The sequence below is a fragment of the Miniopterus schreibersii genome (assembly GCF_964146895.1).
Source record: "Miniopterus schreibersii genome assembly, chromosome: 6".
Taxonomy (NCBI): Eukaryota; Metazoa; Chordata; class Mammalia; order Chiroptera; family Miniopteridae; genus Miniopterus; species Miniopterus schreibersii.
Window position 1 is genome coordinate 36196985 of NC_138107.1, and position 22769 is coordinate 36219753.

The following is a 22769-nucleotide window of genomic DNA, read 5'->3' on the forward strand; positions in this document are numbered from 1 at the left end:
AAGCTTAACTTTTCGGTTTAAGAAGCTTACTGCTATAGTAAAATGCACGCTCACAAAAAACAGCAAATTCAAAACACACTGATTCGTTTTCCTTCAAGAAGTGCTGCAGGGCCGTGTTTTAAAGGTTGGGGATTATGGGTGTGATGAAGGAGTGCCACATGATCTACCCAATTCTTTTGGTGCTGGTTAAAATCTTCTGACATATTAACAGAAAACTGACGGTTACAGACTAAGTTATAGCCATTAAAAAGGCAGTGTTTTTTTCCTGGTGCAGGCAGTGTGCAGCGTGGGGGAGCCCACACGTGACACCTGCAGCTGCGAGCCCAAGCCCCTAGGCGCTGGATTTGAATTCGCAAAACCCCACAGATAGCCATTTCCGTCTATAAAAGAATGTCCCTCTCACCACACCTACCAGTGTTGTCTTAGAGCAGCCGTTCTCAAATTTGAGTAGCACTAGGATCTGGAGGGCTTTGTAAAACAGGCTCCTACCCCAGAAGTTCTGATTCAGGCGGCCTGGAGTGAAGCCTGAAAACTGGCATTTCTAACAAATTCTCACGGGGCTCTTGGGGGGGGGGGGGAGGCACACTTTGAGAACTGCTGCCTAAAGTATAAAGCAAATGTGTCTATTTATTGCCCAGGGAAATTCTATTATTTTCTGCCTAGGACCAAGGAGCGTGTAGTTATTATAAAACTAGACTTCGGAGTTATGGGCCCCATTGATTCTGGCCCCCAGTGATAATGTTTGAGGATTTTCCTGCCTATGTTCTCTGGTTCTATTGATTCTATTTCTCTACTGAAAAATATTTTAGATAAGAACTTAGAGATTTGTGCTGATTATTTGAAGGAGCACCTCTGTAAGTGCTTACGAGAGTAAGTATTACAAGATGTCACTGATATTAGAAGCAAATAATGAAGCTAAATTTAAGATTGGGGGGAAGTTCTTATAAAAGAAAAAAGACTTTAATAAACCTTTGTTTCTAGGTATACCCCAATATTTTCAGTTTCTGTGATCGCCTATGTAGGGTGAATCAGATTCTTTTTATCAGGTTAAAAAAAAATCTGAAATCTAGAATGTCCTGTTACAGATTGTGTTAAAAGAGTACCTAACCAGGATCAGCATCAACTGGTTCAGGAATTTGGAAATTTGATATTCAGGTCAGTTGGAGAGAGAAGAAAGGCAGCCGCCTCCGGCCATGCTATTCAGGGCTCCCCCAGCTCCCCCGGCAGGGAGGCTTCATCCTGAATTCTAATGCGCTGCCTGCAGACCACAGCGGCAGCTCCCGATCTCTATCTGTTACTCCATGGAAACGGCCGCTGAAGCAAAACTATGTGTACAAACTGCTTCTCCCACAGGCTGCTTGTCCGCAGAAGCAGCAAAGGGCCGCCTATGGGAGACTGTAACCTCTGCAGGACCTATCAAGACAAAAGCCATTTCAAAGATGGCAGCTTATAGTGTAAAAATAACACGTTTTGCTTTTAAATTTCCATACTGACCAGCTTCTGTTGTTAAAAAGGTTTGGGGTGTCAATACAGAAATAAAAGAAAATGCTGAATAGGTAATGCTCTCTACGTACATGCCTCACTATTTTTACTTACTCTCTTCTCTCAAGAATACTTCGTCTCGATTAATACTCCTGATGACCTTGTAAAATACGACTAGCCTCATTTCACATTTGTGGAAACTTATGAAATGTTAAATTATTTGCCCAAAGTTGTAACTAGCAAGTGGCAAACTCCAACACAAACTTCCAACCAAAAGCCAGTGTTCTTTTGCCCTACTCTGGTTACCCATTTTTATTTTTGTTTTGTTCTGGATTGAATTAGACTATGTACATTTATATGGATATATAATTTACAAATGAAGCATTTGGTATGGAAAAATATGTATCTGGATGTCTAAGCCTTTGCTATGAACTCTAAGTTTAAAAGTCTTATATATTCATCTTACCTACTGCTGAAATTACCCTATAGTAACAAAATGAACTTCATAGTGCAATCCCGTGGTTTAATCGTACCTTATTACAGAAATGACTTGTTTTTGGACTAAGGTATGTTGAGTAAGTAACTAATGCTTATTCCATTAAGAGCTTTTCAATTTTTTTCCACAGAGCCATTAATTTAAAATACTTTAATTGGAAAATACAATAAGTATGTTTTTTTGTATGTCCAAATTTTCTTCATCAGGAAAAATGCCACAGAAAACCTGATAAGTCAATGAAGGGGGGTAACCTATCACATATTACAATGTATTACCCTCAACTGTAAAATGAGAGTAATAATAAATATCTACTTTAGAAAAAACACAAGAATTAAATGGGCGAAAGTACATACATAAAAACACCAACTGCCATGCCTGGCATTCAACAAATATCACTTCTCTCCACCTTTTCTTGATTACCTTTCCAAAAGATCAAAAATGATAATTTGAGCACTTATGGTTCTAAGTGTTTTTTCATATATCAACTCATTTAATGTATGCAACCACCATGAGGTAGGTACTATCATTAGCCCCATCTTATAGATGGGGAAAGGAGGTACAGAGAGGTTTTGTGACTTATCCAAAAATTCACATACACATTGTGAAAGAGTTGGGATACAAACTGCTACATTATGCAACCAGAAACTCCTGTGTTTTCTGGATTTCGTCACTTTTTGGTGCGAGGCTGTTAACTCTCACCTCCCCTTATGTCACTGAACAGTCTTCAGAAACTTTCAAAAGTTTAGGTTTTCTACTCTTCTGTAGATCAGGACACAAGCTCATCAATTTTACTGCACAGTTAATGCTAAATAAAGTAAGGGAAGTTCTGAGTGCATACCTAAGAGGCACAATATAGCACAGATGTTTTAGGATAGTTAATTTGGAGGTATAGAAGGGGTTTTCCCTTGTATTTTGTGCAAATTATAGTGTATTATGTATACATACCTATTATCTATTTTCTCTTTTTAAAATTATTTTATTTTTTATTTTTAGTATTTATTGTTTTAAATTACAGTTGACATTCAATGTCATATTAGTTTCAGGTGTACAGCATAGTGGTTAGACATTTATATAACTTATGAAGTGATGACCCCAATAAGTCTAGTACCCATCTGATACCTTACAGAGTTATTACAATATCATTGACTATATTCCCATGCTATACTTTAAGCCCCCATGACTTTTTAAACCAGCAGTTTGTATATCTTAATCCCTTCACCTTTTTTACCCAGCCACCCAACCCCCTCCCATCTGGCAACCAGTTTGTTCTCTGTATCTATGAGTGTGTTTCTGTTTGTTTGTTTATTTTTTTAGATCCCACATATAACTGAAAACGTATGGTATTTGTCTTTCTCTGTCTGACTTATTTCGCTTAGCATAATACCCCCTAGGTCCATTCATGTTGTCACAAATGGCAAAATTTCATTCTTTATTATGACTGAGTAATATTCCATTGTATACATGCGCCACATCTTCTTTATTCATTCCTCTATTAATGGACACTGAGGTTGCATCCATATCTTGACTATTGTAACTAATGCTGCAATGAACATAGGGGTATATATATCTTTTTAAATTAGTGTTTTGGATTTCTTTGGATAAATACCCAGAAGTGGAATTGCTGGGTCATATGGTAGTTCTATTTTTTAAAAATTTAGGAATTTCCATATTGTTTTCTATAGTGGCTGCATCAATTTACAATCCCACCAAAGGTGTACTAGGATCCCCTTTTCTCCACATCCTCAACAACACTTGTTTGTTGATTTATTGATGATAGCCGTTCTGACAGGTGTGAGGTGATATCTCATCGTGGTTTTAATTTGAATTTTCCCGATGATTAGTGATGTTGAGCATTTTTTCATGTCAATTGGTCATCCACATGTCTTCTTTGAAGAAATGTCTCCAGGTCCTCTGCCCACTTTTTAAATGGAATTGTTTGTTTTTTGGTGTTAAGTTGTATGAGTTCCTTATATATTTTGGATATCAACCCCTTATTGGATGTACCATTGGTGAATATCTTCTCCCTTTCTGTAGGTTATCTTTTCATTTTGTTGATTGTTTCCTTTCCTGTGCAAAACCTTTTAAATTTGATGTTGTCTCACTTGTTTATTTTTGTTTTTGTTTCCCACGCCTAAGGAGACATAGCCAAAAAAACATTGCTAAGAACAATGTCAAAGAGTTTTCTACCTATATTTTCTTCTAAGATTTTATGGTTTGGGGTATTACATTTAAATCATCAATCAATTTTGAATTTATTTTTGTATATGATGCAAGAAAGTGGTCTGGTTTCATTTTTTGCATGTATCTGTTCACTTTTCCCAGCACCATTTATTGAAGAGATTGTCTTTGCCCCATTGTATATTCTTGCCTTCTTTGTCATAGATTGACCATATAGGCCTGGGTTTATTTCTGGGCTCTCTGTTCTGCTCCCTTGCTCTATATGTCTGTTTTAATATCAGTACCATGCTGTTTTGATTACTATAGTCTTGTAGTATAGTTTGATATCAGGTAGCATAATACCTCCAACTGTGTTCTTCTTTTTTAGGATTCTTCTGGTTATTTGGGGTCTTCTGTAGTTTCATATAAATTTTAGGATTATTTGTTCTAGTCCTGTGAAAAATACCAGGTATTTTTATAGGGATTGCTTGAATATGTAGATTACTTTTGGCAATGATGATATTTTAATGATGTGAACTCTGCTTCTCCATGAGTCTTCCATCTATTTGTATCTGCTTCAGTTTCTTTCTTCAGTGTCTTATACTTTTCCCAGTACAGGTCTTTTAACTCCTTGGTTAAATTTATTCCTAGGCATTTTATTCTTTTTGATGCAACTGTTAATGGGATTGTTTTCTTAGTTTCCCTTTCTGATAGTTTATTATTGGTGTGTAAAAATGCAACTGATTTCTGGATACTTATTTTGTATCCTGCTACTTTACTGAATTCATTTATCTGTTCTAGTTTTTTGGTGGAATCTTTAGGGTTCTCTATATAGAGTATCATGTCATCAGCAAATAATGACAGTTTTACTTTTTCCTTTCCAATTTGGAAGCCTTTCATTTCTTTTCTTGTTGGATTGCTGTGGCTAAGACTTCCAAACCTATGTTGAATAAGGGTGGTGAAAGTGGACATCTTTGTCTTATTCCTGATATTGAAGAAAAAACTTTCAGCTTTTCACTTTGTATGATGTTACCTGTGGGGTTTGTCATATATGCCTTCATTATTGTGAGGTATGTTCCCTCTATTCCACTTTGCTGAGAGTATTTTTTTAATCATAAAAGAGTTTTGGATTTCGTCAAATATTTTTTTTGCATCTATTGGTATGATCACATGATTTTTAAGCTTCATTTTCTTTATGTGGTGTATCAAGCTAATTGATTTGCAGATACTGAACCAACCTGAAATCCTTGGAATAAATCCCAATTGACCGTGGTGTATGATCTTTTAAATTTATTGGTGAATTTGGTTTGCTAATATTTTGAAAATATTTGCATATATGTTCATCAGGAATATTGTCACATACTTTTCTTTTTTTGTAGTGTCTTTGTTTGGTTTGGTAGTAGGGTGATGCTGACCTTATAAAGTACACATGGGAGCCTTCTCTCCTCTTCATTCTTTTTACCAGTTTGAGAAGCATAGGTATTAATCTTTCAATGTTTGGTAAAATTCACCTGTGAAGCCATATAATCCAGGCTTTTGTTTGTTAGAAGTATTTTGATTACTGATTTGATTTTGCTAGTACTTATTGGTCTGTTTGGATTATCTGTTTCTTTCTGATTCAGCCTTGGAAAATCGTATGTTTCTAAGAATTTTTCCATTTTTTCCAGGTTTTCCAATTTTGGGCATATAATTGCTTTTTATTATTTCCTTATAATCTTTTGCATTTCTGTGGTGTCAGCTGTCACTTCTTTTTCATTTCTGATTTTATTTATTCATATTTTTTAATCTTTTCTACTTAAAGAAGTCCCTTTAACATTTCTTGTAACACTAGCTTAGTGGTCATGAACTCCTTTATCTTTTTCTTGTCTGGGAAACTCTCTCCTTCGATTCTAAATGATAGAATTGCTGGGTAGAGTAATCTTGGTTGTATGTCTTTGCTTTTCACCACTTTGAATAATTCATGCCACTTCCTTCTGCCTGCAAATTCTTTCTGTTGAAAAATCTGCTGATAGTCTTATGGGAGCTCCTGTGTATATAACTAACTGCTTTTCTCTTGCTACTTTTAATATTCTTTTTGTCTTTAACCTTTGACATTTTAATTATGGTATGTCCTGGTGTGGGCCTCTTTGGGTTGTTCTTGTTTGGGACTTCACTTCCTGGACTTGTATGTCTGTTTCTTTCACCAGGTTAGAGAAGTTTTCAGTCATTATTTTTTAAAATGTTTTCAATCCTTTGTTCTGTCTCTTCTTCTTCTGGCACCACTCTGATATGTTGGTATGCTTGATGTTGTCGTAGAGGCCCCCTTAAACTATTCTCATTTTTTCAGTTCTTCTCTCTTTTTGCTGTTCAATTGGGTATTTTCTTCTACACTGTCTTCCAGATTGCTGATTCGAGCCTCTGTTTCTCTAATCTGCAGTTGATTCCCTCTGCTGTGTTCATTTCAGTTATGTTCTTCAGTTCTGACGGGTTCTTTTTTACAGTTTCTATCTCTTTGTCAAGGTTCTCACTGAATTCATCTATTCTTTTCCTAAGTTCATTATAAGCATCCATATAACCAGTGTTTTTAACTTTGTCTGGTAGATTGCTGTCTCTGTTTCCTTTAGTTCTTCTCCTTGAGTTTTGTCCTGTTCTTTTATTTGGGACATTACTTTGTCTCCTCGTTTTGGCTGCCACCCTGTGTTTGATTCTATGTATTAGGTAGATATGCTACATCTTCATCTTGGCAAAGTGGCTTTAACTAGTAGGTGTCCTGTGAGGCTCAGTGGTACAATCTCCTTGTTCACTTAAACCAGGTGATTCAGGAATATCCCTCAGGTGGGTTGTGTCCTCCTGCTCTAGTTGAGCCTTGACTGCTGTTGGCACATCAGTGGGTGGGATTGACCCTCAGGCTGAGTGGATGGGACTACAGCAGACAAGCTGTTGTGTGGGAGCTTACCCCACAAAGCAGGGCTCAGTTTAGTGGGGCTATGGTGCCAGTGCAGTCTGCCCTTTGAATATGTCATTTGTGGAGTTGGGTAGTGTGGTCTGCTGTGATCTAAAGCCATCCACTGGGTGTGTTGGTTCTGAAGGCTCTTGAGAGGGGCTTTGGTGCAGGCCAAGGTCAGCTGCCATTTGTTCCTGACTTGAGACTGCCTCGTAGGAGCTACAAAGTTATCTGGTTGGTTGCCTCTTGGGCTTGGCTTGGAGGCACTTGTGAGAAGCTATGTTGCAAACTGAAGCCAGCAGCCACTAGTGCCATGTGTAGGGCCTTTGGTAGGCAGCACAATGTGACTTAAGGCCAGCTGCCTTTTGTGTTGGATTGGTGGCTGCTTAGTTGAAGCTGTGTACCTGGGCAACACTAGCTGCAGCTAATGCCAGGCTTCAGGCCACCTGATGGGACTTACAGTGGCAGTTAAAGCTGGTTGCCCCTTGTGCCAGTCTTGGGGCTGTTTAGCAAGAGGTACAGAGCACATGTCATGGTCAGCTGCTGTTTGTTTAGGGTTTGTGAACCTTTGATTTTAGGAAAGTCTACAGCATGAGTCAAAGCAGGCTACTCGTGTGGAAAAGCTGCTGGAAGTGTTTTGGTAGGGCGTGTAAGTTGAGTAGGGTAGTATTAGTTAATGGAGAGCTCAGATTTGGCACCCACCTGCACCTCCTGGTTAGGTGGGGGGAAGGCTCAAAAAAGCAGCAATGGCATCTGCCAGCACCTCTGTCCCAAGACAGCCACCCTGACCCCTGCCCTTTGGGCCCTCACCGTGAAACCAGTCAATTCAATTCCTCCCTATATGTCCCTGCTGTTCAAGCTGCTCCCCCACATTGGAGCCCAGAGCCAGTGAGGCTGTGAGTAAATCTGTATGCAGGCCCTCAAGAGGGATGCCTGGGACCCCAGCAGCCCTTCCTTTCACTTGGATGCAATCCTTACAGGTTTTCACAGCCAGATGTTATGAGGACTCCTCTTCACAGCACTGGTGCCTTGGGCTGGGGTGGTGGGTGTGGCGCTGGGAACTCTTGCTCCTCAGGGAGTACCTCTGGAGATATTCCTCCTGTTTCTTAATTACCACCCCATGGGTATGGAACCTGACCATTTTGTATCTCTGCCCCTCCTATTATTCGAGTTGTGGCTTCTTTAAAACCTTAGTTATAGGACTTCAGTTAGTCTTCAGGTGGTTCTCAATGATGGTTATTGCATAATTTAGCTGTGTCGTGGGAGGAGGCAGGATAGCATTTACCTACTCCATCATCTTGACCAGAAGTCTGCCTATGCTTTATTTTCAAAATTATGTCCTAAAAGAAACGAGTAATTAGCTATAATAGCTGATGTTTACTGAATGCTTATATCAGACACCCAGACAAACATTAAACTAAGTTTTTCATTTACGACCATTAACAGCTGAGGAACCCAAAGTCACTCAGGGAAGGCAGGTGGACAGGGATGGCTCACCACGTTTTGCATCTACTCTGAGGGCAGAGGACAGGTCTTACTCTCCTGGCATCTACCACAGTGCACCCAGGAAGCACTCATAATGAGTGGATACATGCTTTTTACTAAAAGGAGAGCACTTTCAAATGATATATAATAGGGGACATCCTTGTGAAAGGAGCATTTATTGTGTAGAAAGGAAAAAGCTTTAAAGGCAGATCCCTTCTTGATAATTTATGGTACCTTCTTTGATCCTAAAAAATCCATATTGTTACCCTAATACAAATTTACCATCCCCTTTTCATGAGGCAGATATTCAACTAACACCCAATGAGGGATACCATCTCATATCTGAATATGAGATGGAGAAAAGAAGTTAAAAAACCCAGTAAGTCAGCCATATATTAAGTTTATGATTCATTTAATTCTCCTTACCCCCACCTTTTTTATATTATGAGCAATATATGTCATTATGATAGCTGTTAAGGGTGAAAAGATTAAAACTATAATTATCTGATAAGATTAGCAATAGTGTCTAACCCGATTTAGGGCAAATTCAGCTAAAAATACTGGACAGAGAAAAAAAAAGATGAATAATAAAATAAAAATTAACCGTTTCCATTATATATTTCCTAATTCAAACAAAGAGTCACAGTGTGTTTTTAACTTTTATTAGTAAACATTCTGAGTACAAATAACAACTTAACTTGACATTTAGAAAAAAATGATTTACTCTCTAAGGTTTGCTCATTAAGAAAAACCTGTTCTGTACATTTTAATCTCCAATTTTAATGCTTTACACCATAATGCTTCTAAGTCTATGACTTAATTTTAGGTTTAAATTTAATAATTCTGTCTTGTTGCATCTGGTTAAAGAGCCTAGAAAACATCAGGCTGAGAAAAGTAAGAGAGTAATTAAAATGACCTGAATATAAAACTTCACCAAAAGGCTTTTTAAAAACCTTATAAGACAAAACAACCTAAATATGAGAATACTTTTGGCAGAAAAACTAGCAACTATGAACAAAATTAACATTACATAATATTTTACCAAGAACTGCATTACAATATTGCGGTTTACATATATTAGAATGATCTGTAATACTAAATTCTTATTTGTATCAGATATAAAAAATCTATTAAAATATTAAAAAATATAATTTAGCACTTTTGGGAGATTCAATTCCCAATAAATTCAATGCCCAGGAACACAATTTAAAAGATAGCTGGTACATCTTTTAATTAGAGACCTAACCAGGTAAGTCTTGTCAAATAGTTATGAAATTATATTCAATAATAAGCATTTTATAAGAACCCAAAAGAGTAACACTTGTGACCTCATCAGTATGTGTGCTTGCCATTAGAAATCATATTGAGGGGAAAAATAAAAACAAAACCAGCTCACTTTAGAATAAGTGCCAACCTACATTTTTTTATTCTTCCCCTGATACACTATTTCTACCACTCTCTATTTAAACAGTTAACAGAAAACTCTCCTTGGTTGGTACTGTATTACTGCTACTTAAAGACCAATCATATCCAGCATAATCCAAGGTCATAAAGTCCTTTGCAGAAAAAGTGAGCTACAAAGAGCAGAAAACTAATGCAAATGCATTTCAACAGAAAAATATCCACCCTACACTGCAAGGGAGAAACCCCATTTCTAAAATACCTTTAACCAAGTTTGCTTTAAAATTAGTCCTGTAAGTACAATAGTCCTACACTATCATTGTCTTTTTAGTTTGACAGTAAGTTCAAATCTTAATAGTATATATTAAAATTTCCAAGTTACGTTACTTTGGAAACAAAATTAAACTGAAAATCTTTCTATGTTGGAAGATTCTCAAAGTATAAAAGAACAAGGAGAGGAATTACTGATTACACTGGGAGCCGTGTCAGAAGAATTATCCATGTAAACAAATAAGTGTCTTCTGAATTCAACCAGTATGTTAGCACAGTTGTAGGTAATTTAATGAGACTTGTAATTAAGAAATGAGTAGCACTTAACTCTGGTTCCTTCCAAAGGATAGGAAATCCCAATGTGGTGACTGCTTCCACTTAAAAGTAGCTCAGCCTTGCCCTGTAAGGAAGGGACCTCCACCCTGACCCATTGAAGATCTGGTTCAAAGTAGCACCCATCTGGAGTTACACTTCCCAACACAGAGTTTCTCACCCTTAATTTACGTTCAGTAATCAGCAGGAAGGCTATTTGGGTCATATCCTCATTGAGCTAAGTACAAATAAATAAATAGGGATTAAAAACAGAAAGTGAACTCCACTGGAGTGAAACCTCCCATAGAGCTGATTTAAGAGGTAAAACCTATGTGTAAATAAAGTAACACTAAGTAAGATATATCTCTATTTTTGGTTTCACTCAACAGAGCCTCCTTCATTCTTGGCAAACTAGCTACGTGGTGTGATATACTCTCCCTATTTTTATTTTTACTGTATTTTTCTATTAAAATCATTCTTTAATAAGGACTTTTCAATATTAAAAAGTCTACATGTTGATAATATATACTGTATTAAAATATAATATTTACAATTGGAAAAAAATATATACTCTAGTCAGTCATCTCAGTCCTACATCCTCAATTTCATCTTCTACAGAATCAACTGCTTGTCCTGTGGCTTTTTGGTTTGCCTTTTTTAATCTGTGTCTGCTTGGATTAAAACTTCTTCCTTCACTGAGGAAAAAGTCATCGTCTTCACGTTGTCTACCCCTGCTGCTTCTGTCCCCAGGGCGAACATTTAAAGGGTCAAAGTCTCCTTTGTTGGCAGCCAGAGAATTCTGGCGACTGCTTTTAGAGGAAATGGTGCTACTGGCACCAAATAGCTGTTCCATCAGATTAGCTTTTTTCTCTTTTCTTGTAGTTAAATCTGCATCGTCTTTGCTAAATTTCTCTATACCGTTTCTTTGGAAATCCAAAAGGCAACTTTTTTGGCTAAGTGGACTTGACTTCCTTGAATTTTTTGCAAATGAAGGCACGTAGCTGCCAAATACAAGCTCATTTGGAGAGACTGGGCTTCTGCTACTCCCTGGATTCTGACCATCTCCTTTTGAAGTTGAAAGACTGATGTCTTGCAAGTGATGCCCATTAACTAATCTCTCTGAGGATTCAGAGAACATGTATGTTTTGGGGCTTCTCTTTGGGGAGCGCAGTTTAGATTCCAAATTAGGGAGCAACGGCAGAGGAGGACATTTGAGATTCTGAGAATCTTGTTCTCTGCTGATTTCATTCAGTTTAGCAAGTAGCAGTTCTCTCTTCAGTCTTTCTTCTTCCTCTTCTGCCAATATATCAATATTTTGAATTTGGTACATTTCTACTTGGTATCTTCCAGTTTCCAATGCTGGCTTTTCTTCTCTCTCCAGCATAGATGTCTTTACTTTTTGCTTTTTTGCAGGTTCTTCTCTTTCCCATTCTGTATGAAATCAAATTTTAACATTGAAATTTGTAACAGTCAATATTTTTAAACAGGAAACCAACTCTCATCTTTTACAAAACAGCAGTCTTTATTTAATTTGGGTATTACCAGTATAGTGAAAATGGACACCATAAACTTCATTTCTGTACTTGATATTCTGGGATTTAAAAAGAATATACTTAATGTATATTGCACTTAAGATTCACATTTAAAGAAAAATTTTGTTCTTCAATTTAGAGGTAGGGAAGAGGGTCTCTTTTTTTTTTTTACTGAACTGCACACTGAATGGAAGGTAACAGGAAAAACACTTATTTTAAATTTAAAAGTAAACTGAACCTCTGGATGTCATACAGACATATCACTTACTTAGTATTCTGATGGAAGATGCACTAACCTGAATCTAATTAAGAGAAAGCTTCAGATAAACTACAAATGAGGAACATTCTATTTTTTAAAAAATGGGTCTATATTCATCAGTAATATCAATCTCACAAAGTATTTTTTATAAAGCTAAGAAAATGCTATAAAGGACAATACTATGTCAGCTTACAAAACTAATATAGACAGCAGACTAGACAAATGGGTTGTATCAAAGTCAAATTTACTGAGGTTGAAAACTATACTGTCCTTATTTTGGAGAAATGTACCCGAAAGTATTTTAGGGTATATGCATGAAGTATACAACTTAAACATTTCTTTGGCTATTATTGCTGCTTTGCTATAATTCTGAAATTATTTCCAAATAAAAAAAATATTAACATATGTAAGAACACTATGCATTTGGTAATTTTAGTAAATGGCATACATTCTCAGTGATGTCAGAGATCATTCCATATCAACTCCAATAAAAATATCAGTTGAAAAGTTACAGTCTATTCCTTTTCCTGGTACCTAGACAGAATTGAACATAACACCTTAATTTTCTATTCTACAGTTTAACATGCAAAAGCATCTCCCTTTGTGGATTAGCCGATAGTGATGTAAATATAGCTTCTATGCAACTGTTATATTGTTACTTAAATTAGTGAATGTACTTGTGTGTGTGTGGGGGGGGTGTATTTAAAACAATTAGTCATGATTTTATGTTCCATTAACTTTAAGGGGGAAAAGGATTTCTCTGTAAGTAGCTACTATATAACTAATAAAATACAGTCAAAGTATTAGTCTCACCTATACCTTTAAGACATTTTTTCCAGATGAAAATGAATTTATTCCTGAATTTCCATGTGAGTTGGTTCACTAAACTTCCACACTAATGGTTGAACATGTTAAAGATTTACTTTACATTTTAAAACCAAAGAAAAATTATAGGAATAGATTCAGGACCTTACAATTCATTGATTTTAATGCTTGGGCTCATCTACATACTAGAGATTCAAGGTCAAGCCAATAAAGAGGGCTGTACTTCAGTTATATCTTAATCTTTAGTTAATACACGAAGAATTTTTCCCCTCGTCTGAATTTTCTGAGCTAACTTGGTCCTTTTTCCCTAACCCCAAAGAGCTACTGAAATAGTTTTCATTTTTTCTTTCCTTAGTAACTTCATTCAAATGTCTGTGGTTCCTGAAAGAACGTCCTCTACCACTGCATCAGTCTTTTCTCGCTCTGAATATCCAATTCACTCTTCAGCTGGAAGGTATTAGGGGGTGTGGACTCATCACTTGCTTAAACTCTTACCATCATCTTCCAGCTTCTCAGTCTCTTGTTTTATAACATGGATTCCATGAGCTTTAACAAAATTTTCTTCTCTTTCCACAACTGGGGTTAGAATCCCTGCTTCTTCATGCTCATCTCTCCCATGAGATTTCAGGTCCTAGTACACATTAAAAAAAAAGCAAGTTGACATGAAAAAAAAGGAGTTACTTAAATATTGTAGATCTCTCATTAAGTTAAGCATGATACCAACTGAGAAATTAAAGCAAATTTTCAAATAATAGATCAGTAAGTCAGAAGTTAATGCCCTTTGAAAGATGTTCAAAAGCACACAGGTTTATTTCTTACTTTAGTTAAAATTTTAAAGAAGCATTTATAAGCTATATCAAAACCATATAATAGAAGTAAAGTCAATATCCTGGCTTTGTACATTTCACAACACAATCTGATTAATTCCATTAACCAGAAAGGCTATTAACCAACTATAAAGGCCAATTGAGATGATGTTGAACTATAATACAGGAAGAGACAATTACACTCAATATTTCAAGTTCATATAAGAATTTGAGTCTCACCTATACCATTAGGCCCAAAGCCTTCAATTAATTTTGTAATATTTAAATCAAAAATATAAACTTAAATTCCTAGTTTCTTATGGTCCCTTTCACGTGTGTAATTTTTCTTAATAAAAGTAAAATATTATTAGTAGACTTGTATAATAGAACACTGTCCCCTAGTATCCATTTCCCCCTTTTTCCTTTTAGTTAGAAATACCTTGAGTTTTAGCAGACCATAGGCTGCTTAACTGGAGACAACATTGACTAGCCTCCCTTACAGCTAGACAGGACCAGCAGGGTATGGGTGGAAATACATATACAACTTCTGATATTTATAAAAGCAAAAGCTGCTTGCCCTTCACTTTCTCATAGGGGTGGTGAGCCAGTTCCAAGCATAGAGAAGAGGACTATGCTTTTGCGTGTTTTTATTTTATTTTAACCATTTAAAAATAAATAAATATATCTTTATTGATTTCAGAGAGAGGAAGGGAGAGGATGAGACAGAGCTAGCTAGAAACATAGATGATGAGAGTGTCATCATTGATGGGCTGCCTCCTGCATGCCCCCGACTAAGGATTGAGGCTGCGACCCGGGCATGTGCCCTGACCAGGAATCAAACCTCGATCTCCTGGATCATAGGTTGATGCTCAACTGCTGAGCCACGCCAGCTGGACAAGAGGACTATACAGTGGTCCCTCAGTTTTCTAATGTAATCCATTCCAGAAGACCGAGTTCTGAAACGTTCAAAAACCGAGGGATCAACAGCCGACAGCTAGGCCTCGGGATCTTGCCCTCAGTGGGAGCTGTGTGGCACATTGGACTCCCGAGGTACCATTTCCTTCCGGTTTATGGCGTTCCTAAACCGAAACGTTTGTCCACAGAGATGTTCGAAAACCGAGGTGCCACTGTACCCTTTAAGATGGAAGAGCAGTAAGACAGAGGATGACTACCATGGAATAAAGCTGTCTACTTATTCTGGACTACCTACTGACCAGAAAAAGAAACTAATATTTTGTGTGAGCCACTGTATTCTGGGTCTCTTTCTAAAAGCAGCTTGACCTGTTCTTTACATAGCTCCCATTTGCTGAGGGCCCTTTAAAGTGGCAGGATCAGTATTAAGAACTTCATAAATTTCAAACTTCATGATTAGTTATTACCACACCCCTAAAAGGTAATGCACTCCCATTTTATACATTAGGAAATTGAAACTCCAAGAAGTCACACAACTAAAATGTCAGAACCACAATTTAACTGAAAAGCAGTGTTAATTCTAAGGCTATATTCTCTTCACTATATCAAGCTGCTGTTCCTCCTGCTGAAACATATATTATCTTAAAGTTAAGAATTACTCTGCTATTCCATATTTTATCCTTTAAAAAAGAAAAATTATCATGATCTCTAATCTCAATTATAGTGCAAATGTAGGAAGAAACACAGCAGATACAGCTAACTTGTCTAAATTGTAAAAAACATAAAAAGCCAGAATACACACAGGAACCAAATCAGTCCATCCTTTCTGTTTTGTACAAGAAGAGATCTTAGAGTCATGGGGAAACTTACAAGGCACAAAAATATAGGATTATTAAAATATGATGGTTCTCTGGTATATATTTCCTTTGGATTTTAAACTGAACACTGAAGAGAAAAACCTCTTACAGAAAAGGACCTTCCAGTATTCAGAACATAACTTAAATGAAGGTCCAACATACACACACACACACACACAGAATGCCACTAATTTGGATTCCACCACAATTACTTTGCTTGGCTTTCATCTAACTTGTAAAATGCTCTTACATAGAAGGTCCCCCAAATTAAATGTAGTCAAATTCTAAGAAGTCATTTGAAAGCTACTACACTTTGCTTTTAAATATAAAAGCAAGGAGGATTTTTAGAGACCACTGTGGTACACACAAGGTAAGAAACTTAGAAAGTAAATTTTTCTTCCCTTCTACCTCCTACACAGAAGGTAAATCTACCTCCCTGAAGCATGTGAAAGACGCAACGTGAACTAAGAGTCAATTCAAAGGAATTTAATAAAAATATACAGATGTTATCTGTCTCTCTGAAAGGCTAGTTGCATAGTTACAGATGTAGTATTAGCGTCACTGCTGAAATTTTAAAATGTTTGCTACTGTGTTGCAGGAATAACTTCACACGTAGAGTTTGGCACCTGATCATATTGCTAAACTCACCAAAGACAGACGTTCAGGCTCCCATTTGTTTTCATAACACATAACTGTTTGTGGTGTAATAGGAAATTCTTCTATGTTGAAGTCTTCACTGGTTTGTACTCCTTTTGTACACTGGTATGTATTATCAGTCTGGCAAGCAGCTATCATGAAAATTATAAAAGAGTTTTTCTAATTGTATTAAACATTGCTAAGATATATGGAATTCAGCTGGTATATATATTTATTATCTAAATGAGATAATGCATATTTTGCTCAGCTCCATGAGTACTCACATTAATATTTCTGTTTCTAGGATTTACTGGCAATTACGTTATAATCTGAGGACAATTCTGACAGGTAAATCCTATTAAGCTTCTACAAAGTTTATGCTTTTAATTTTTTTGTAACTTACAGAAGAGGGAAATTATACTTTTGTTTTTTTAAAAAAAAGATATTGTACAACAATACCAAAGTGAGTATTTATGAGTGAAATAAAATAGCTGGACTTAGCTTTAAAATACTCTGGGAAGAAAGTAAAAAAAATAGATAAAATAAAATTAGTAAAATGTACAACTGTTAAAGCTAGGTGACATATAAACAAAGGTTCTAGGTAGGTTCATTACAGTATAATATAGTATCTAGTTTGGGGTATGCTTATAAAGCAAAACTTTTTATAAATTATGTCAAATATAACTTGTGAACTCAAGAAAAACTTGAGAAAGTTGAAAAACTATTTAATATTAAATATTAAGTTAGTCAGTAGCTTAAAGGAAACAAATTTATTTCAATGAAGTTCTTTCCCCTTTGCCTTCCTTCTATTTCAGAATTTATTTTGCTATTAGTAATAGCTGCCACGTGTTTCCAACAACAATAGCTACTATACCATTTTTTCTTGATGTATGTTCTTTTTCTTTCTTTGGAGAAGACTTTGGTAGACGATTAGAATATATGTTTTTTATATCCAGTTCTCTCTCCTTTTCCTGAAAACAAACCCAATAATTAAGGACACAGAGTCTCAAACAAAACAAAAATCACCACCTTGTCAATTGGTACTTTACTTAACAAACTCGAATACCTAGTTCAGTTTCCCTTTTTAAGAATGTCTCTAGGGCATTTAGGTTAGGGTAGAACAATGATTCTCCCTACAAAGTTCAATATATAGGGTGTCCCAAAAAATGTATACACACACTTTGAATAATGATAAAGGCAATGTTTATTAAAATACACTTCATTTTCAAAATTGAGCTATCAGCTGTTAAAGTGTGTATACATTTTGGGAGGACACTCTGTATAATGGCAGTCAAAAAAATGAGAGAAAATAAGGCAAAATTCATTTTCTACCTACTCCTACCTGATAGAGCTAGTATTTCCTAAACTGTCTTCCAGGCTTAGCAACAGAGACAAAGAATTTAGTTAGCATCTCTCAAATGTGACTTATAAATTATTAATGAGTTAAAAATTAGAGCTTTTTTAAAAAAACAACAACACTCTTGACACAGGTGTTTTGGGACTATAGCCTTCTCTCATAATTTGATTAACAAAGTAAAAATTCTATACAAGGTAATATATAAACATTAAATTTTGCACAAAATTTCAACCCATCAATGAGCTCAGGAAAGAATTAAAAGAACACCTGTTTTAACAAAATTAACTAATTTGAATGCTTCCTATAGACACTGAAAATTAAGAGCATTATTTAAAATAACTTAAAAAATAATCAAGCATGTGGTTACCTGAGGAAGAACACTGGATTATTCAACCATGTGAGAGAAAAACACTATTTCCAATAACTTTCATCCAGGATTTTATAACTTATTTCAGTTATATCATTCCTATTAGTGTATTCAATGTTTCATTTTTAACATGTGTTATAGTGATGATATTAACAAACTTTTTCTTTATATGTGCAAAAGATGATATTGGAATTTCATAAATGATATTGTACCATTTACAAATATGAAAAGTAACAGTGTTGTAAAATATTGAGTTTTCATCTGATAGTATAGAGAGAAATAAAGTGTTTACCTTTAATTTGTAATACAGTTGTTGTATCTCCTTTTGAAGCACTTTATTTTCATCATGAGCATCATATGCCCTTTTCCTTTCAGCAAGCAACTGTCGTTGGAAGCTGTTATTACTCAGTTCAAGGTTTTTTGATAGTTCCTATGATATGTGTACAAATAAACAAAAATAATTCAACTGTAAAACACTGCACTTAGCATCAAAGTGACTTTTTTTTCCTAGTACTGTACAAGACATACAAACCAAGCTGGGATTAGTATTCGTAAACAAAATAAACTGTGAAACAGGCTGACCAACAATTTAATACTCAGCTATTAATTTCTTAAGCATTTGTCTGACACGTACATGAACAGTCATTTAAGTTAGGAGCAAAAGACAGCTAAAGGATGTGACGAGAAACATGGGCTTTTGAGAATCATTGTTTGGGCAAATAGATATGAAACAGCACTATTCAAGGTGCAGAGATTACCTTATAAAATATTTCTAAATAAAAACAATAGACATTTCCATGGCCTTCAACATGTTCCATGAAATTTATGAAAGAATTTATGTTAAAATATTTTCTTTTAGGTAATGTCAGCATCGTGGTGGCTTGAGTCATTCCTTTTTTTCTCCCCTTTGACTTAAAACTAATGGGACATTCATAATGGAACAAAAGCACCTCTCTGCACAGCACACCAAGATACTCAAGAGATTTGTCCGCCTGTACATCCAAAAATGGGTGGACTGGGTCTCAGAAAAGGCTGCAGAGGAGGTAAAGGGAGAAGGCAGTGAGTGGAAGGTCTACCCTGCTGTGCATGCTGCAGGAACCCATTGCTCTATCTGAGAAGAGACCACAGTCACTTTGTGGAGGAAACAGAAAGGGAAGAAGGCAGACAGAGATGAAGGAATAGGTTTCCTTCTGGATGCTCCAGGATACTGGCAAAAGATCCACCCACAGACCATCCCCCTACCTGGGCACACCAAAACCACACACCTCCCCTCTAGCTTTTTTTTAAAATAAAAGAAAGCCTCCTAATTACGACCTGTTGAACTGTTAGAATCAAAGTGATCAAAGGTGTTCACTACATCAAATGCAGCAGCAGAGAGACTTTTCATCAGATACAATGAAAAATTATGGTAACAATATCACAAAAGGAAAATGACAATTTTCTAGCAACCAAACCCCCAAATATGGAAAACTGTGATCTCACTGATAAAGAATCCAAAATAATTGTTATGAAGAAATCCAATGATTTCAGGATAAAATTAATGGATAGAAGTCCTTTACCAAAGACACTGAAATTCTAAAGGAACCAAACAAATTCTGGAGCGGAAGAACTGAATAAACTATGAAGGATGCATTACAAAGCGCAAGAAACAAAGCAAGTCAGATGGGACAGAGAAGTAAGGTTTTTAAAAGTGAAGAAACCCCACAGGAATTGTCAGACTGCATTAAAAGAGCCAACATAAGATCAACAGGTAAACCAAAAGAAGAGAGGGAAAACAGAGTAGAGACTTATTTAAAGACATAATAGCTGAGAAATTCCCAAACCCGAGAAAGGAATTGTACATTCAAGTCCATGAAGCTAATAAAACAGCATATTATCTCAACACAAAAAGACTTTCTCCAAGTCACATTATATTAAAACTATCAAAAGTCAATGAAAATGTATTTTAAAGGCAGCCGTTGGGAGGAAAAGACTCCCTACTAACCTACAAGAGAATGCACGTTAGGCGATTGCTAGCAGAAACTCTCTAGGTGAGGAGAGAGTGAAAGGACATATTCAAAATATTGAAAGACTAAAACTGCCAGCCAAGAATACTCTATCTAGCAAAGTTACCCTTCAGATATGAAGGAGAAATAAGGTTTTTCCAAACAACAGCTGTGAGGATTCACCACCACTAGACCTACCTTACAAGAAATGTTGAAAGGAGCTCTTCAGGTTGAAATGAAAAAACAAAAGTACACAGAACTTTGATTAAGGTGACAGTCAGAATTATAAAACTAACTTTTTTAGAATAGTAATATTAAACAATTATAGCATAAAGTTTAAAGGAAAAGGACATTAAAAATAACTACAGCTACAACTTGGTAACAAAATCACAGCATAAAAAGAATTTGTGACATCAAAAATATAAGAGGGGGAGGGTAAAAAGATGGAACATTTACAAGTGAATAAAAATAAATTGCTATCAGCAGACAAAGGACTGTTTTATCTTTGGGATGTTTTAGGTAAACCTCATGGTAACCACAAAGCAAATATCTAGACCAGAGATATGAAACATAAAAAAAGGGAGGAGACTGAACAAATTCACCATGGAAAACCACCAAACTTACAAAGGTAGACAGAAATAGATGGAAAAAGAAACAATGGAAAGACAATATAACCAGAAGGAAAAAGGTAAAATGGTGGTAGTAAATTCTTACATATCAATAATCAACTTAAAAGTAAGTGTATTGAACTCACCAATCGAAAGGTACAGAGGGGGTGGATGGGTAAAAAAAAGACCCTACTAGATGCTGCCAACAGGAGACTTATGCAGACTCAAGTGAAAGAATGGAGATTCAAAGTGAAAGGATGGAATATGATATTCCAAGCAAATGGAAATCAAAAGACGGCAGGGACAGCCATCCTTCTATCAGACAAAACAGATTTCAAACCAAAAAGGGTAACAAGAGGCAAAGAAGATCATTACATAATGATAAAGGGGTCAAAACATCAAGAAGATGTAACAATCAATCATAAATATATGTGCTCCAAATGCCCAAGCACTGAAATATATTAAGCGAATACTAATGAATCTTAATAGAGAAAAAGACAATACAATAATACTAGGGGACTTTAATGCCTCACTATCAGCAATGGAAAGACTGGCCAGGCAGAAAATCAGTAAGTAAATGTTGGAATTGGACCACACTTTAGAACTGGACTTAAAAGATATAACATTCCATTCAACAGCGGCAGAATACACATTCTTCTCAGCAGGCATCATTCCAGACTTTTTCCTTACCTTTGCTTTCCAAACTACATGTCAATTCTAAGCCCTAACTCAGGGCTTCCATTTGATACACATTTATAGCAGGTAGTATCTAATATAGGTTCCCTGTGTAACAGTGATGGGGTAGTACCCTTTTCCTCTCTCATTTCAAGAAAAAATTTTTTTTTCTTTTAAAGATCTGCTGTATTCTCAGACTAGTAACTCAACATTCTTCCACCTATGCTTCATATCAGTTTTCATTTTGGGGAGTAGGGGCACACCTGCCCAAAAGATGTCTTTGAGAAATGTTCAAAGTGAAAACAAAGTATTGTTCATGTGGCAATTTTCATACAATGGCCCCAAAATGTCAGTTTTATACACTACAACTATTATAGTATTTTCAATTTAGAGAAACAATCAGATAATCAAACAGTGTATTTCCCCCAAATGACTATGATCCACAGAATTAAACATTCATCCATTAACATGTGGCCCTTAATCTTTTGCATCTTTCTCTTAAATGTTAAAGTTTTCCCAATCTCTTAACTGAGAAAGAAAATACTAAAAAGATAGTCTTCATTTCCAAGCAAATGATGAACTGCAATAAGCAATCTTAATAGAGCACATTAAATGTCCAATGAAAAATAATACAAAAGAGCACAATTAGAAGCTGTAGAAATTTTACCTTAATTCTTCTCTCAGTATCATCTAATTTTAACTCTGCTGCGACTAGTTTCTTTGCCAAATCATCTCGTTCAGGTAGGTGTCTAGCTTCAGAGATCTTTTTCAGTTTTTGTAAGGAAAATTTTGTCCTATAGAGTTCACATTCTGTATCTTTCATCTTTTTCTCAGTTGTCCGTTCTTTCTCTTGAGATTTTCTTAAGCGTTCTTTGAGTGCTGTAATCTCATTGTTATGACGAGCAATAAGCTGTGAGATTTCATTTTCTGTATCTTCAAACTTATTCAGGGCTTTCTCCTGTCTGTATTGAAGCCTTTTCAAAGCCTTATTTTCTTTTAGCTGCTCAGCTAACTTGACCTGGAGTTCAGTTACTTCGTTCTGCAAGTCATTGATTTTTAGCAGTCTTGTAGAAAGAACCCGTTTTGTAACGAGATCAGTATCTTTCCGAGGTGGCTCCCTACTGAGGCTCTGGGAGCGACATCCCACTCGGACTCCCTTTCTGTTTGGTGAACGCTTAGGACTTCGTTTCCTAGAGGCTAAAAAAGAAACAGTAATAATGGAAAGTGAAAGCTGTACCAAATGTATTATTTTTCATTCTAACAAGTGGACCCATAACAGTTATTCTGTTCCTTAAAATATGGTTTTATAATATTTAAATATCAGACTTTATTTAGAGCTCTTAATATAATGTTTCTATTAATAAAAGCTTGGAATCTTTTTAAAAAGGCCAAGAATATTTTGATCCATCAAAATGACATAACAA

General features: G+C 35.9%; 1 protein-coding gene across 1 annotated transcript in view; it reads right to left on the minus strand.

The window, feature by feature from the left end:
* Positions 1-9191: 9191 nt before the first annotated feature.
* Positions 9192-22769, minus strand: part of LCA5 (lebercilin LCA5) — a 32375-nt gene continuing 18797 nt past the window's right edge. Inside the window, exons 3-8 of the mRNA XM_081139924.1 lie at positions 22013-22542; positions 18370-18507; positions 17228-17324; positions 16366-16505; positions 13638-13773; positions 9192-11957 (exon numbers count right to left, since the gene is read on the minus strand). Of these exons, the coding sequence (XP_080996050.1) occupies positions 11107-11957; positions 13638-13773; positions 16366-16505; positions 17228-17324; positions 18370-18507; positions 22013-22542 (1892 nt within the window). The 3' untranslated portion in view covers positions 9192-11106. The remainder of the gene's footprint in view (positions 11958-13637; positions 13774-16365; positions 16506-17227; positions 17325-18369; positions 18508-22012; positions 22543-22769) is intronic.